The sequence below is a fragment of the Labrus mixtus genome, chromosome 12, assembly GCF_963584025.1.
Source record: "Labrus mixtus chromosome 12, fLabMix1.1, whole genome shotgun sequence".
Taxonomy (NCBI): Eukaryota; Metazoa; Chordata; class Actinopteri; order Labriformes; family Labridae; genus Labrus; species Labrus mixtus.
In genome coordinates, this window is record NC_083623.1 from 3,691,915 (window position 1) to 3,709,406 (window position 17,492).

At 42.3% G+C, this 17,492-nt stretch overlaps 1 protein-coding gene and 1 long non-coding RNA gene across 3 annotated transcripts; both read right to left on the minus strand.

Annotated features, from left to right (window-relative positions):
* Nucleotides 1–1,933: 1,933 nt before the first annotated feature.
* Nucleotides 1,934–13,652, minus strand: btbd9 (BTB (POZ) domain containing 9). Of its 2 annotated transcripts, none has more exons than XM_061051509.1 (11): nt 13,516–13,652; nt 13,007–13,219; nt 9,707–10,070; nt 9,040–9,307; nt 8,737–8,956; nt 8,287–8,406; nt 7,245–7,354; nt 6,894–7,083; nt 5,864–5,971; nt 5,341–5,419; nt 1,934–4,064 (listed from the first exon to the last, which is right to left on the minus strand). In XM_061051509.1, exons 2-11 carry the CDS (start codon nt 13,189–13,191, stop codon nt 3,870–3,872), a joined length of 1,839 nt encoding a protein of 612 aa, XP_060907492.1. In that variant the 5' UTR covers nt 13,192–13,219; nt 13,516–13,652; the 3' UTR covers nt 1,934–3,869. The 2 variants fall into 2 exon arrangements, with proteins under 2 accessions (XP_060907492.1, XP_060907491.1); XM_061051508.1 differs by having other exon boundaries at nt 13,512–13,563.
* Nucleotides 13,653–14,735: 1,083 nt separating this feature from the next.
* Nucleotides 14,736–17,338, minus strand: LOC132984646 (uncharacterized). Its single transcript, XR_009674988.1, has 2 exons — nt 16,225–17,338; nt 14,736–15,361 (listed from the first exon to the last, which is right to left on the minus strand). It is a non-coding gene; the product is annotated as an uncharacterized LOC132984646 (long non-coding RNA).
* Nucleotides 17,339–17,492: the final 154 nt, after the last annotated feature.

Below are 17,492 nucleotides of genomic sequence, written 5' to 3' on the forward strand. Positions count from 1 at the left end.
GTAAAGGGTTTCTATTTGTGTAGCACAATTATATGACAATAAAGACTTTCTATTCTACTCTTACAGATTTGTTTTTCTAGATTCTCTGAAGATGAGTAAACTACCTGAAAATAACAAAATCAATGAAAATCTTTTAGGCTTTATACTTCCAGTCCCTCGCTCATTTCAGCAGCTAGTGTGGGCTTGTTTTTTCTTCTCAAGTCGGGGACGAGGTGAAGCTGAGAGCCAGATATGACTCGTCGTATTTTCTCCTCACTTCTGGTTTAGATAGATTTTCAGCCTTACGTTTACCTGGAAGTCCTCCTCCATGTAACCACGGGAACCACTTTGGGACTCTCTGTGATATGCATTGACAAGTATTCATCAAATACCTACTTTACAAACTGAACTTAACAGCATCTCTGGTTCAACTTAATAGAAGCCGGATCATTCTTTACGAGGCCACAGGATAAAAAAGATTGGTCATCTTATAATCCCATTTATTTCCCCCAAATGTTCTTTGTATTGTGTTTTAATTTGTCATAGGTCTAGTTATACTTCACTGGTTTTGATAGATTTCTTTTGAGTCACACAACCCAGACATGCTGTCAAAGCTGGTTTGTAATTCTTGCCTCATTACGCATAAAGCCGACGGAGCAGTAAAGTTTCAGACAATTCAAAGAGTTCATTAGTGACTCTTTTTCGCTCAGGTCTCCACCAGCTCCGGACTGATGCATCTATTGACCCGCTAACCTTTCCTACATGTGAATAATGAGTAAATGAGCATTTGCTTGTTGTGAAACTCCAAAGACTGATCTGAAAGATAGATCCTTTTTTTAAAGTTATTACAAGGAACACATTTAAGATGGCACGTCTTCTCACTCCCCGTCAGCGTACACATTTAAAAAAAGATTCATGTACACGATGTTTAAAAGATGTGTACCTTAGCAGCACAAGGTTGAGTGAAACAATGGATGATTTAAAACTAGTTCTGACTGTACTGTTAGGCCGAGTTTCAAGATGTTATACAGTAATAATGCAGGTGATTCTTAAAGACATTTTTTTATGTTCTTGTTTGATTGGAGGATTCAGCACTGCTCAAGAAATGTGCAGTCGATCAAATGTACAGATGAGGCATAATTAATCAAATGGTTTCCCCTTACATGTTGGGTTATGAATCAGTCTTTGATCAGTGAACAAACCAGAGATTAAAGCCATACAGCTGAAGTCTGACCATTTCCATTTCCATACAATGCTGATTCATTTTTAAAGGTGCACTCTGGAGTTTTGGAGAAGTGTACAGATTCTGTCGTATATGTCCATAACTCTATAAAACTCTATACACAAACTGTCCTCAGAGGAAAATTCAGTGCCTGGAACAATATTTGAAGATAAAATGACACACAAGAAGTCACGGTGGGGGGCCTGCAGCAGTGAAAGTGTAACTCTCCTGTTAGCTTTTTTTTTTTAGCTCCAAACAGTGTTACAGGGACCAATTTTATCCTTTAAAATATGGCATAGAATTGTTTCACTTCTAGAACTTTCAAATTTCACCACCAAATAATAATAATAACTTTATTTATATAGCACCTTTTAAAAACACAACAATCTACATAGTGCTCCTTTAAAAATAAAACCTGTTTTAGGGGCGTCGGTAGACTAGTGGTTAGTGCACGCATCATGTACAGAGGCTGTACTCCTCAAAGCGGGCAGCCAGGTTCCAATCCAGCCTTTGGCCCCCTTTCCCGCATGTCATTCCCCACTCCCCAATTTTCTGTCTCCCGCAACTGTCCTATCTCTAAGATAGAGGAATAGAAAGCCCAAAAATAAACCTTAAATGAAAATAAATAAAGCTATTTTCTATGTTTTAAAAGAGTTTAGCCTGCTGTCACCTCGATGCTTCTGAGTTTTTTTACTTTGACTTTCTGAGAAGAAACAAGACTGAATTCTATCAAAACTTTAAAATCAGATTTTTTAAATATTTTATAATAAATCCTGAAGGCATCAACAACGTCTAAAATCCTCTGAGGGCATCAGTGTCAGTCTCCTGATGGATGTTGACTGATCAATCCCCACTGTTTGGTCAGTAACAGAAGCTCTCCAGACAAAAGAGAAGATACACATCACTGTATTGCTTGTATCAAAGACCTCCGCTGTGTTTGAACAGCAGCGATTCAGGCAAGCAGAACGGGTGTGACCCCTCACAGCAATGAACATTAATCAACAATGTCGGTCGTTTTCCATCATCACATTTTTGACAGGCAATGTATTGAACAAGAGGCAGTGAAATGCAATCACACATCGATGATCCAAACTAATATATATATTAAGTCAAACTTTACACATTTATAAAGGGACATGGAGGGAGGGGGGGGGGGGATGGGGAGTGCGTTCTCTACATCACGACGTAACCTGACTAAAGCCCTATGTCAATTCTCTGCTTAGTTACTAAGGAAGACTTTATCAAACTATCCAGCTAATCTAATGTCATCAAATGTAGATGGTATGTCAAAAGAAGGCTTACAGAGTCGTCTGGCGGCTCGTTGTAGGGTGACGGGGTATTTCAGGGTTCTCTAACATGAAATCAAAAGGTTTGAAATAAAGGAGATTTTCAAGACAACTCAAAAGTGCAACATCAGGACACACAAAGGAAACACACAGGAACCACAGCACTGATAGCTTAATTTAAAAACAAACCTCCAAAAAACAAACAAAAAAAAAAACACAGCAGAAACAAAGAAAGAGCGAGGTGTTGCAGTTCACTTCACAAACAAAACAGAAAAGTTACCAAATCCAGCACTTCAGTACTGAACATCAGGCAAGGAGACCCAAGCTGCAACCTTTATTTCTGAGTACTCGAGTTAAAGTGCCAATAGCAGCTGCTCATGTTGTATAAACTGTATATAAACTTACTTCCCTGCAGCCCAGAGTGCAGACAGAATTTGGTCCGAGCCCCCTCAGCCTTCATTTTTTTTTCTTCTCTCTCCACAACCTAATTCAATTCCCAAATCACTCCTCTGCTAGGCTATGCCAGCGCTTTAAAAAAGCTAAATTAAGACACCTAATTCACTCACAGAGAGTTTAGTTTTGAAAGTAGCTTTTTCTTGAGGTATGAATTTCAGCTGTGAAAAAGACGACCGGTTATTTTGGTTTTTTTTTTTTCTGGTGCGAGAGCCCGTCAGCGAGTTTCCCCCAACGGCTTTTACTTAATATGCAAACGCATAACAGGATTAAGTGCAAGTTGCATACAAACGCCACAGAAATGCATTAGCTCCACAGCTTTGGCAACATTTGAACGATTCAATTTCCAAACTTTGAAAAATACTCGACCGCTACCCTGTTAGCTCGATGGTACGAAAAGTGAGTAGAGTCGGTTTTCTTTTAGACAGTTTCTTTAAAAAAATAGCTCGATTCAGGATAAAATCCACCTCCTTTGGAAATGTTAACTTGTAAAATTCGGGTAGCAACCCCCCCTCCCTCCCTCCCTCCCTCCCCGCCCTGTTCTTACTGCGATTGGGTGGTACAGTATAACCACAGTTCAGTGTGAGCCTCATCTTTGGACGAGTAAAGATTTCACGTTTAAGGAGAAAACCTCGGAGTCTGAGTAGCTAAAAAGTACCTTCACAAAAGAGTACAAGCCAGTGGATGTAATAGCTAACTTTCTGTCTCAAAACTGGGAAGACTGGAGCCCTAAATGCTGCTACAGATACACCCAGTCTCTAATGTTGCACTTCTGACAGACGGACCATGAGTTATGACAATGAGACGCCTTTAGCAGCGTTGCAGCAGTGCATTCTGGATGATGAAGGCTGTGCAAAAAAAATGGCATTCTGAGGTCTCCCTTCCTCTCATCACCTTCCAATAAGAGGGAGCAGGGGGGGGGGAGGCTCTTAATGATGGGACTGTGAGGACGACGAGGAGGACGACGAGGGCTGGGAGGGCAGCAGGCTGTGTGTGCGTGAAGGTCGTTGGGGTCGTGGCTGCTGGGTGGTGGACCCGGCGTCGGAGGAGTCCAGGCCCGGGCTGCCTTCGTTGACCTCCGTTTCCAGCTGGGCCGGGCACTCGAAGTGAACGCAGTGAAACACCTGAAGAGAGAGAGAAGAGTCAAACACTGGTTCTTTTTCATAGTGCAGTTCATCAACAGAGCGCCGTCGTTACACCTTAAGACTTTTCATATCGATTCTGCAGCGTTGCACAGTGTGAGCTCCACATACACACAGAGTTGAACATCCACACACACACAGAGCTGCTCTCCTCTGCTAGCTTAACCCTGTCCCTCTTATAACATACCTTACATTTAAACAGAAATCTCGAAGTGCTACAATTTCAATAAAACCATAAAAACAACAGCAACAGTCAAAGGTCAAATCAGAGTTAAGAAGCTAAGCATAAAACAAGTCCTAAGAGCAGATGTTTAAGGGAAAAGGTCTTTAGGAGAAGGCTCTTTTAAAGAGGAATCCACCGTCTGTGGGGCCCTCAGATTTGCGAGGAAGAGAGTTCCACAGGCGTGGGGCAGCAGAGGAGAAAGCTCTGTCCCCCCATAGAGCAAAGCTTAGTCCTGGGGGGTTTGGAGGCAGTTTGTGGTGGTAGATCTGAGGCGTCTTGTGTGGGTTTGTGGGGGTGAGCAGTTCTTTAAGGTTCTTTAAGGCTTTACTACCTAGGAAGACTGTACAGGGGGGATCACCTTGTCCTATTACGCTTGTAGGAGCCAAAATGCTTGTTTTATTTGATCCCTGCAAGAAACTTAACAGAACACTGTGAATTTGTATTTGAGTATAATTCCGACACTGAACACTAGGTGGAGTCTTGACTTATGCTGTGCATAAAGCCAAGGTTCCAGGTAATTGGATTCAGGTGTGTTTGGAGGCATATAGTTTTTTGACCGTGTCAGCCTTAACGCATCCAATGCAGATTTGTTTGTTTTATTTATAGACAGTGGTTCGTCATATTTTCCTTTATTTGATAAGAAGTGTTTAAAATAAATGGATTGAAATATCCAAATCACGTCATCAATGGACTGCGTTAATTTCTTCGAGCTAAGCACGCGTCCCAAAGCTTCCACATTCATCCCTCAAGTGACTTTTCCAAACAATATCGGGTTTGTTAAAATTGGTCACTACAAGGCTTCTGCAACATTCATATTGAAGGCCAAACGTCACAGGGACGGAAATATTGCAACTTAAAACGTCAGTCTGAATACGCCTTCTAAGAACTAATCCAGATGCCCCCCTAGAGATGAAGTCCTGAACCCCTCACAGGCTTCATTTGCATCACCTATTAAGCACCTGCAAGGGCATTAAGTAGTATAAATAGGAAATGCACAGCACTTCACCTTGACAAAGCACTGAACAGATACCTCACCTCGTTAGCTGTGTTGTGAGTCCCAACGATGCGGATGAAAGACGCGGGCTGCTTATCAAACTTCAACGTCTGCCACGACCTGTGAGGAGAAAAAAAAAGACGTTAAACACATCATGGAACATTTCTCATCGAAACTCTTTTTTTTTCTTCCATAATAACAGTTGTGGCTTTCTTCCTCATTTTTCTACATTTGGTGTTTTTCTGTTCTCTTAAAGCGTCAGAGTTATTCTGGCGTCCTCTGAGCAAACATCGACATAGAAGACATGTTGCTGCAGGAGCTGGGGATCAAACCCCATGATATGCACTGGACTATGATTTCTCATGCACTGGTATTTAAAGAACCTGAAGTTATTTTTTTTTTTTAGACGTTCTTCATTGTTTTATGTTTAATATGAAAGATGTTGAATGTTTTCTTTTTTCTTTGGTTGCAGCGCGAGTTAAGAGGCACGAGATGATTTCTCACATAGTTGGAAAAATAAAGTTCATGTTGAATCTTTGAATCTTGAAAAAAAAGGAGCCTTACCTGCACGCCACCCTGGTGCGGTCGACCACCTTCGTCCACTGCTGCTGGTTGGTGGAGGTTTCGATGTAATAGCTGTAGGAGCGCTCGTCGCAGTCCCACAGCAAGAGCCTGAGCGGGCAGGAAGCGGAGAGATAATCGACACGGTTAAACCAGTTTTTCACAAAGATGTCTTCAGATCAGGATTTTACTTCCAGCCTACAAGCTTTCAAACAAAGTGAAAAGAGCTTAAGCCTAAAGAACCACAGCTATAACAAACAGACCACTTTATCCACTATAAAAGCCGCTCAATAAAACCCACATTTGACACCTTTTTTTCCTTCTAGAAAGTTGGCTGCGTCCTACACCGGTGTGTCAGAGTGCAGCCCTCACCATCACACACAGCACGTGACATGAGGCACAGGAACATTCACTGCCATTCATTGTGTATTGTAAATTGTGCTGTGAAACATAGCGACGCTAACGAGGCTGGTGGCACCACGTTTTACCATCTTTTCTCCGTCGTGAGCTCATAATGGTGCATTTATACTGACAGTAAATAGTATTATAAGACTCCTCAATGAAGGTCAAGGAGTGACCAGTAGAGGGGGCAGCAAGATTTGAGAGACGAGGGTCTGTACTTCACAACTTCCCCCGTAGGCTGAGAGCTAAACTACCGTACTGTAGCTAGTAGGAGAGAAAGCGAAAACAGATGAGCGACACAGCTGCACAGAAATCAGACTGCATCTTATTATATTCTGGATTTCACAGTATTTATAAATTCTTAAATCATTATGAAATTAGTTTGAATTGTGATATACCGTGTTTAAAAAAAGGCTTAGAAATGCTCCTGTGACAATTTGTTCAGTTGTCATTTTTGTGAGTATCATTTCCAACTCCAGCTGGTCGATCAAAATGAATAAAATACTCTTATTAAACGCGGTAGATAAAACTGCCACATCAGCACTAAGCTGTTGCTAAATCTACTCGTAAAAACAAAAAGCAAAAAAACTCCTGAAGTTGTTGAGATTTGTCATTTGTGTTCTGGATGTACCTCAGAGAACTGATGGAGTAGGGCTGAGCCAGCTGGATGACGATCGCCCCCGAGCCCAGCTGGTGACACGTGTAGCCCGAGTCCCAGTCGTAGTTGCGCGTGTCGCCGTTGAGCAAGGCGTTTCTGCTGCGACTCACGCCCTCGATGACGCTGGCACACGCTGCGATGGTCGCCACGTTTTCACTGGGCACTGCAGAGCGTAGATATAGGATTATAGAGCAGAGTCGACACGATATGCACTCGTTAAATAAAAGGAAAGTGTTGTAACTGAATGATATCAACCAATAAGATCAGAGGATTAAAAATAAACATTTAAGATAAGATCATTTTTGTTTCTTTTCTGTGTCTTACCTAGAAGTCCGTTCTCCAGCGTAAACGAGTGGTGGGTGAACATGCACTCAAAAGCCACGAGGTGGAAGACCTTGTTGACCGTGTTGTGTGTTCCTACGATGCGAACGTACCTGAGACACAAAATGATCAGGACAATCAATCAGCTGCGATCCGACATTTAAAGAACCAGGAGAAGATTGATTTGAAGGTCAGAGCCTTTATGATGCTGAAATGTACAGGGAGAGGCCGTTATCCTAAGCTGCAAAAGTTGAGTGGTAAATTCCTTTTTGGAATAACTGGTACTGTAAATTGCCCTCAGATAACTTCAGTGTTTCAAGCACACAGAGAGCAGGGGAGAGAGAGTGCAGACGAGCACGAGGACCTCACTGAGCGCACCGAATGTTAAACTGTGCCCGAGCCCTCGGCAGCTCCTTGCAACATTTCAAAACTCCAGTTTAAAAAAAAAAAATCTCTCGACTCCTGCGGAGCGATAGGATGCAGCAGAACCAAGAGAGTAGAATCACATCAGAGAGAGAGAGAGAGAGAGAAGGTCAACTGTCCGTACATCCCTCTTGTAAATGCATCGATGTGCTTTGCTCCAATCAAAACTGAAGCTTCTCATGTCTCTGTTTTAATAATGTAAAGCTGAACTCTGATGAATAACAGAATATTGAGTGGAACTTCTCAAAATGCGAGGTGCACTCCTTGTGTTTGTGTCTGTGCGTGGATAAGATGATGCAAAAACTAAAATAAATGTAGAGGGAAAAAAACAATAAATGTATACCAACGCCGCATTATGTCACCATTGTTTTCTCGTTACTTTTACACTGGTCACTGCACACCCTTTACTCTTCCTCTGCAGTGAAGCAATTGAATTTTGACAGTCAAAAACAAAAAAAAACATTTTAAACAACCGACATCGTGCCAACATCCTCTCCATCCTGACAAGCTGACAGAACACCAAAAGATGCACAACTACAAGTGAGTACAGGTGTTACTTTTTTTCCCCAAGTTTTCCATACCAGCTAGGTTCTTCTGTTGGGACCAGTTCTGTTTAACTTACTTGCAAACTCGTGGTGTGAAGTACAGATTCTGCCAGGAGCGGCACAGATACTTTGAATGATCCACAACTCGCACCCAGTCCAGCTCATCCATAGACACCTCGATGTAGTACGAGTAGGACCTGAAATAATGAAAAAAATATATTTCAAATTAGTACAAATACACAGAAAGGTTTATCACTATCATATTAAGTCTGTACAGAGTTTATGATAACATTCTAACAAAACCAATCCCTTGTGATATTGGTAAACAATCTGAAAGCACAAGGCCTTTTTACATTCTTGATCAAAATTCCCTATACTGGCTGAATTCTCAGTTATCAGTGTTTCTCTCCCCTCTAAAATAAATAATGTTTTTTAATAAATTAACATACTGGTCAGGCACAAGTAGGAACCAATACAAATGTAAAAACTAGTATTGTTTGTGCAGGATGATATAAGCGTCTTCTCACCGACTGTCTCTGTCCCACAGCAGCAGGCGGACGTGGTTGATGATGGACGACTGGCCCAGTTTGACCTGGATCCCCGCTCGGCCGTCCTCCTCGATGGGATGTCTGGAGAAGCCGTGGTCCAGGTCGTAGTTCTGGGTGTCTCCGTCCAGCAGCGCCGACTTCAGCTCTCCTTTTACCACCTGAGCTCCGTACTTCATTGTCGCGATGTTCTCCTCGGGGACTGAAACACCAGATTGTTATTATGAAAACATTGAAGGAGAAACAGATACATGTAATCAGAAACAGAAACGTTAGAGCACTCACTGAGCATGCCCCGGTAGTTCAGGTCCATGTTGCGGCTCTCAGATCGGGTCTTGATGGCGTCCAGCAGGTCGTCGGGGCTCAGCAGGCCGGACGGTCGCACCACGTTCAGCATTTCTGTCAGAGTCATGAGCGGAAGCCGCACCGCCGCCATCACTTCCTGAGTGTCGGCTCCATCCACGTGCTGCCGGCACCAACGACTCAAGGCCTGGAAGATCTCCTTCTCAGTGGCAGCGAAGGAGTCCCGTCTGACCACAGTCAGCAGTGCAGTCTATAAACACAGGGATGCAAGTCGAAAAAATACAAAGCATGTAGGCTGGTTTGCATAATCAGAGATTTATTTTCAAAACTTAAAAGCTGGTTTAAAATGAAGGAAAATCTGAATTTGAAAATAAAATTTAGTCCTTGACTTAATCTTGCTGCTGAACTCTGGATTTAAATGAATTCTGATGCAACAAATAATCAAACCCAAATTAAAAACTAAACTTCTGTGTCTTGTTGGTCTGATGATTTGTTATAAAAATCAGTAACACACCTCTAGAGATCCCTGTACATAAACTTTAGGTTACATGCAGGTAAACATGAGATCTTAGGACAGATTAAAGCACCGGATGCAGTCCTGATGAGAACTCCTCACACAACATCTTGTTCTCCTTCTTCAACCTCTTACCTTCGACAGCAAGAGGAAGCCATCAGAGTTCAACACTTCTGGTGCATGTCTGTCCGTGTAGGCGCAGCAGGCTGCACTGAGCGCGCTCAGAGAATACAGGCTGGCCACGTCGAAAACCAGGCAGACGTTGTTGGTGTGAAGAATCGTTCGGAGGAACTCGGAGGTGGAGTCCTCCAGCGGCTGGAGGCCGTAGCGGTGAGCCAGCCCCAGGAAGTCGAGCAGCACCTCTTCCCGGGCGGAGCTGAGGCTGGCCCGGCCCGTGTACAGGTAGTGGAGCAGCATGGAGAAGGCTTCGGCACGCGTCTCCTCGAGAGACACCTCCGCCTGGGGCTGGGACTCCTTCATCCCACCGTACAGCAGAGCCCTAAAGAGCCAGAGGACGATGTGGGATTCTTTTTCAGTGGCTGTGACATTTGACAAAACGTTCTCCACGGGAATTTATCTGATCACAAAAAGGTTAAACTTTGGACAGTAAGCCGCAAGAAATAAAGAAAAAAAATTATGACAACAGCAGAAATGTCCAGAGACTGTGTAAAAAAGACAGATCTAAATCATTCCCTATCAGCTGCCAGATCAATAATCTTTATTTTCTTAAGTTAAAGAAAATCCATATTTATCAGGCTCTACATAAAAAGTCAGTCACTAATCTTGTTATCTCAAGACTCTCTCCAAAAGAAGCAGCTCTAGACTCTACTCTTTGTTATATCATTTACAGATAAGGGCTGTCGCGGTAACCGCAAAAAAATAAAGAATTACAGCGATATTAACAAACCAAATGTGGAGCAAGGAGGCAGCGCACATGAAGTCACCTTAGCGGTGTGTTGTCATGTTTATCTGGAAACTGTACTGGTGCATAAACCGGATGCAACTTTGTCAACATTTCTGCTTTCGGGCTAAATGAAAAAGGAGAACCAGTTGATTTAGAGGATGCAATTTGTAAAACTAAGCACCTAAAAGAGCAGTGTGAAATGAGGAAAACGCATCCAATTTGAGGGTCTCATCTTGTAAAAAGTATCTGGCCTGCAAGATTATTTTGATTATATATGACAGACACAAACATTCACGCAATGGCAGAGCTGTTGACAACCGATAATGCCTTCTGCTGAAGCAAAGCATCGTTACCGCAGCAACAGTTATCACCAGAATCGCCTCATCTTAAGCTTTTTGGCTACAAAGAAAGCGCCAGACAGTTGGGTTTTTAAAAACCTGAACAGCAGGATTTGGCTACAGAGTACATGACGACAGCTTTAGTTCTCTCTCGCCGATGTGATTTTACTCTATTGGTTTTGCTGCATCCTAAAAACAAGCCTCCCCACACGATGCTCACCTGTTGTGATAATCGAGTCGCAAGGGAAGTTGTGTTGCTTTGCATGGAAGGAAAAAAAATTAAAAAGCCGTCTGCAAATCCGTGCACTAATACTCGAGCCACCCTGAATCACCACAGGGGGAAGTCCTTCAACGTGACAGCCCTAAACCCAACATTAATCCACCGTGAGGAAAGCACTTGGCAACATTTAGAAAAGTAGCAGTGTCAAGTAAAAACATCCTTGAAAAGTTGCAGGGCTTTCTGTACATTTTATTAAATAAAATTACTGCTCATTAGGAGCTGAACAGTGTGCGGAACTTTATCTTTTTCCAATCATGTTTAAAGAGGTCATATTATGTCCTTTTTGGGGTTCGTATATTTAATGTACCTACTAAAGTATGTTCACAATAGCTAAAGTTCTAAAAAAGTGTCTGTTTTCATGAACTGTCGCTCCATGCACTGGCTCGCTTCTGACTCTCTCTCTAAGGCTCTGAAGTGCCCACGTTCAGAGTCCCCACGTGTACCAAGTCTGATCCAATTGGTCGGCCTGTCGGCTCTGCCGTAATTGGTCAGTCGCTCAGCCACTTTGGCTCCGAGCGGAGCATAAACATTAGCACCTTAGCACTACTGTGCTACCGCAGACTACAGCATATCGTGGGCGTGCTACAGAAGTTAACCGGCGTGCAACATGAGCTGCTGGGCTTGCCACAACGAGCCAATGGGCTTAGATCAGTGATCTCACACTGACAAGACGTCACACTGACAAATTTTTATCGAGGGGGGCTAGAACCGAGCGTTACATGCAGCTAATGCTACAGCTAACAGGAGGACGTAGGAGAAGCCGCGTTTGGAAAACACACTAAAGAGCATATAAAACCAGAAAAAGAAGAATATGGGACCTTTAAAAACAGTGATCTCATTGGCTATGATTGTGCAGCTCTAGCCCTTCTTTCAGGTTCCTTTGTTGCTTTATTTATATATTCTTTATTTATATACATATATATATTTCTCTTGTGGACGTTGTGATCTGAAGTTGTTTTTTCTTTTTTTATGGATTGTACAGCACTTTGGTCAGCTGTAGCTGTTTTTAAATGTGCTTTATAAATAAATATGACTTGACTAGTCTCTGTCTTGGTTTTTAAATTAGTATCGTATCCATGTTGTGGAAGCATGACAACCCTGGTGTTACAGGTCAGAGGTCAGAGGTTAACTGAGAGGACTGAGAGTGGTAACTCAAGTGACAGGGACCATGTGTTTAGACATTTAGGGGCGGCTGTGGCTCAGTTGGTTCGAGGGTTCGATCCCCAGCTCCCTGCAGCAACATGTCCGATGTGCCGTTGGGCCAGACACTTAACCCTGAATTGCTGGGTGTGCTTTGCCTCTGGTCACTTCCTGTCAGCACCTGTGTGTCCAATCAGACTCAAAGCTGATCGTTTGCTCTTACTGACATTGTTCCCTTTTTTTCTAGATCCTTGCTCGTGTTGTTCTTACTCTCTGATGTACGTCGCTTTGGATAAAAGAGTCTGATAAGTGAATTGTAGAGTTGCTCCCGCTGCTTCGTCAGAGGTGTATGAATGAGATTAGTAACTTCTGATGGTCTCACTACACAGCAGCCTCTGCCACCAGGGTGTGAATGTGAAGGTGTGACAGGCGCTGTAAAAGCCCTACTTAGGTCACAGTCTCCCCTGGAGGCGTGGGTTCAAATCCCACTTCTGACAACAACATTTTTCTTCACACACACACACTAAGAAAACATCTAAAGGACATTAACAAATATCACAGGTGCTTGTATTTAATCGACTTGACTTTTGTGTTAGTCAGGTGACATTGAAACACGAAATACAGCCGAAAAGTCGAGGGTTCGATTCCCAGCTCCCTGCAGCAGCATGTCCGCAACCCTGAATTGCTCCCACTGCTTCGTCAGCGGCGTATGAATGAGACCAACCCCTGCCATCAGAAGTGCTACACAAGCTCAAGTCCATCTGACCCTGTACCTGAAGTAGTGACAGCGAGCAGCCAGGATGACCCGGTGTGCGGGGAAGCGTTTCCCCTCCACGATGAAGGTGACGTCACTGTACTCCTCTCCGAGCACCAGGGCTCCCAGCTGCTCCGACAGCAGGTGGATGTGGTCTATCTCCGACACGGAGGCCAGGGGACGCAGAGGATGGCTGTTACTCATGGTCGACGGCGGTCAGAGGGAGTCACATCTGAGGGAGAAGTAAACAAACCCAGAGTGAGGATCTCCAGCGGCAGCGGCGGCTAACAGCACGTAGCAGCACAAACATCGACTCAAATGTAAATTGCATTCATGTGTAAGCAACGCAGTACGAGCAGCAGATTAAAGACACTATTACAGCAGAATATGAAAGGTAAAATGAAATCGTTGTTGTTCACAGCTGTTGGCATCGCGACATTTGACACCGGAGCTAACGCTAGCTAAGCTAATGTTAGCTGACATCCCGTTCAACTGTCTCTCCGTTAATTCAGCTTTTTTGAAACTCACCGAGCAGCTCTCATTCACTCCTAAGGTCGAGTAAAAGGGCAGTACGAGAATAAATCCGTCGTTATTTATCCAATGTGAAGTCAAATTCAGCTCCAGATCCACAAACCTTCCAACATCTCCCCGACGGATCAAGTGATTCTGGGTCAATAGACAGGCACTTCCGGTTCGAGAAACTGCCCTTCAAAGTAAAGCTCTGGTTTAATTTTCTTCTTCGGAGTTTTATGCTTTGTTTCATATAGACATTTCAGAAACAATAGGATGATATTATATATAATGAAAAAAACATATAAACATTATGAACATCTTAAATTATAAACAAAACAGGTGATTTTATCCTCTTTACCTGTGAATGCTCGGTGGTTTGGGGATTTATCGTTGATGTTTTATAACATGATTTTTTGTATTAACTGGATAAAATAATTGCTTCCCATGAATTGTTTCCTTTGTAAGTATTTCTCCTGGTGTTGTATTTGAAAGATGACTGTCAAAGATGTGTATGACCTTGGAGTATTTTGAATGTTTGACCACACATGACGTCATAATCAGCCTATTTGTGTTGAAATCTATATACAAGTGTGGCCATCTTTTTTTATTTTTTTTATTGAAGTGATAAAACACAATTCTAACACATCAGTGCATCATTTCATATTTATGTGCCTAAATTCTTTATAGAAAAAAAAACTTCTTACAAGGCATTTTTTACTGAGTGGTTCTGTTTATTTTTGCTTAAACATACAATTTGAAAACTTCTTATTCCACTGCATAATCTACATGGATTGGTACACAACCCATCTCACTACAGTTTGTTTTGACTGTAAACTCGTATGGCAGTTCACCAACGGGTGGCACTAAAACGACATAATACATTCAAATGACCATAACTCAGTTTTGCATATTTTGATCTTCCCAGAGATCGATCAAGACAAGTATTATGAAGGCATGTTTTTTTTTTATCCATCTGAATTTCACACTGTCTCTTCTTTTATTTGCAAACTCTAAAAGTCACACTATACATGTTGCTTGATCAGAAAGCTGTCACCTCTTCAAAGAAGGTCATCCTTTGTTGCATAAGCTTCTTCTCTGGAACTTCTCTAAAAGGAAGTCTTTCATCATATACATTCTTTCAGCTGTGCAATGAAATCATGTCACATCACTTCTGCTATCAGCTTTCTTTGAATGCTTTGTTAACAGGATTAAAAAAAGGTAATTGAGTCAAGAAATATATGTTAAAAAAATATATTATAAACACCAACAAATGTCATCTGAAACTAAAAACAAAGAAGTATGACAATGAAAACAAAGATATTTGTCAATAAAGCCTGTTTAGAAAACAAAATGCACTATATTATAATACATTTATTTACACTTGCTGTCGCTTATTTACATCAGTCAGCCATAACTTTACGATCACTGACAGGTGAAGTGAATGACATTGGTACCTGTCAATGGGTGGGATATATTAGGCAGCGAGGGAACATGTTGCCCTTGACATTCAGACACCGTCCACCGCCAAAAATACTTACAATGGGCATTTGAGCATCAGAACTGGACCCTGGAGAAACGGAAGAAGGTTGTCAGGGGGGCGAAAACGAGTTCAAGGGGTTGACTTGGCCTCCAAATTCCCCAGATTACAATCCAACCGAGCATCCTCGGGACGTGCTGGACCACGAAGTCCAATTCATGGAGGCCACATCTCACGACTTACAGGAGTCAAAGGATCTGCTGCTAACGTACAGCGCCAACAACTAGTTAAGGAAGCCTAGAGGATGCTGGGATCAACTGAGGAAGCTTTCAAAGTGGAGTAGGTCACTTCAGCGCCTTCATCAGCATCTTTTTTCCTCCAGACCTGCCAGTAGAAAAACATCACATAAAATAAACTACAATCAAAACACTCACTGTTTCATCATCATTACTGACGTTGTAGCTATTCATCTGTCTTATTCATTGCTGTTTTTGTTGCTCTGTTTGTCTCTACCCTTCTTCCTGGATCTTCCTCTATCCCACTTCTAAAACACAACACAGTCTCAGCAGGCAGCTCTTCAGCATGAGTCTGGTCCTGCTCGAGGTTTCTGCCTCTTTTTTTTCTTGCTACTGTTACTTTGCTAAATGTTGCTTTGTGCTCATGATGGTTTAAAGGCAGGGTTGGTCATTTCCTCCAGATCCACTTTTTAACATTTTGGTTGAAATTGTCTTTAGGTCCTGACAGAAATTAATAACTCAGGTTCTCTGAAAAAGGAACAAAGAAAATCCGTCATCTGTAGCAGCTTTAAGCCTGTAAAAACTTTGACCAATGTCTGCCACGAGGTACCAATCTGATGAACCAATCAGACGCCTCCCTGTCTCCCTGCTCGCTCTCTACCTATGGCGTGCACTAGCCCACTCTCAAAGCATGAGCTGAGGTCCACTTCTGGACCAATGGCGCTTGTCCATGTAAGTGAGGGGGCGTGGCTTTTGAGGGAGCGCAGAGGGGAGGGGGTGCAGACGGAGCACTGAGGGAATGCAACTTTCAAAATCATGCTAGTTTCCGAAAATGACCAACCCTGGCTTTAATGTTGGGTCTTTGCAAATTACACTGCAATGATATAATAATAAAATATAACAAATAGTACGGTATAGACCTGCTCTCTCTGTAAAATGTCTCGAGGTTACATTTGTTATGAATTGGAGCTATACAAATAAAGATTGATTGATACGTTATAGACAGCATACCTGGGCTTGACCTTTTTTCTTCTCGTTGATCTTGATGGAGGAGTAGGTAACACCATCTTCAGGAGCAGTCTACACAAAGACACATAGAGAGATGACAGCTCAGTAACTTTTGGAGCAACTCTGACTCATCTCTTCATAATAAACAGCTGAAATATGTTTTTTTTTAACTGCAGTAGTTTTTGGTGTTTTTTGTTTGTTTAGACTTCTGGTTTGAAAACCCGATGCTCCACGCTTCTGCTTTCATCAAAGATAATCTAACTTCCCTTTCTAACCTCTCTCCCCCTCTGAAAACCACACACACTATCAGCAACAGGAAATGCCAACTTTCAGGTGAAGGTTCTACTCTACATATGTTGCCATTTCGATATCTGCTTCTAAAAATACACTTATTAGCAGCTGCTTACTTCTCCAACCTCCTGTATACAGCACAGGGTTCGATTGACATAGTATATGAAATGGAAAAGAGTAACTTTTTCTCCCGCTCTTCAGAAGGATTTAGTCACGCCGCACAATGCAGGTTAAGAAAATAAGGCGCTGAAAGTGCGGTTTTGTAGAGTTGTTCAATAAATGACCATGCCATGGATTTTCCACCTGATCATTCTCAGTACTTTGGTGGACACACTCTCCCCAATATGTATCTTCTTAAATCTTAAATAAATCTGAGTATGAAAAGGAAATAAAGCATTTTTTGTCCTGGTGTAAAGTTTGTAATAAACTTCTGCCAAAAAGAAGTGAACAAACAAAAGATGCTCAGGCTGTTGATTGCAGTATCACTTCAATGAACAAACACGAGGAGCAATGAGGATAAGTCTGTGATCTAAATATGTTCTGATGTGTTTCGGCAGAGTTTGAGGTCAGTCTGGCTGTAAAGGAGTTAATTCACATGTTGTCGATAGGCCCAATATAACCAACATATATAGCGCTATATCTCTGCAGGTTTCAGGAGAAGTCAGTTTGATGGGACAGCAAAACATTTCCAAATTTACAACTTCAGCCCAGAGATGCAATCAGTTCAGCTTACATCAAAAGTTAGATAGATTGCATGTAAGTTAATTAAATGTATCTGCTCATGTCTCAGCCATAGAATCAAAATATAGAAAGATGTCATTTTTGAACTCACAGCACCGTCATCCCTCTGCGACTTTATCCCTGAAAAACACAACAAGAGGGTCAACTATTTCTCCAAAAAACAGTTTTCTCAAACATTCCTGTTGTTAAGAGTTTCATCTGTGCTCTCACCTGCAGTTCGCTTCCTTCTGATGATCTTC

Coding starts and splice junctions, on each gene's coding strand:
- btbd9 (XM_061051509.1), bottom strand. CDS start 13,191: ATGAGTAACAGCCATCCTCTGCGTCCCCTGGCCTCCGTGTCGGAGATA. Junction 8,957..9,039: donor GAACTACCGGGGCATGCTCA/GTGAGTGCTCTA, acceptor CTGGTGTTTCAG/TCCCCGAGGAGAACATCGCG. Junction 5,420..5,863: donor CGCACCAGGGTGGCGTGCAG/GTAAGGCTCCTT, acceptor TTCTCCTCACAG/GTCGTGGCAGACGTTGAAGT.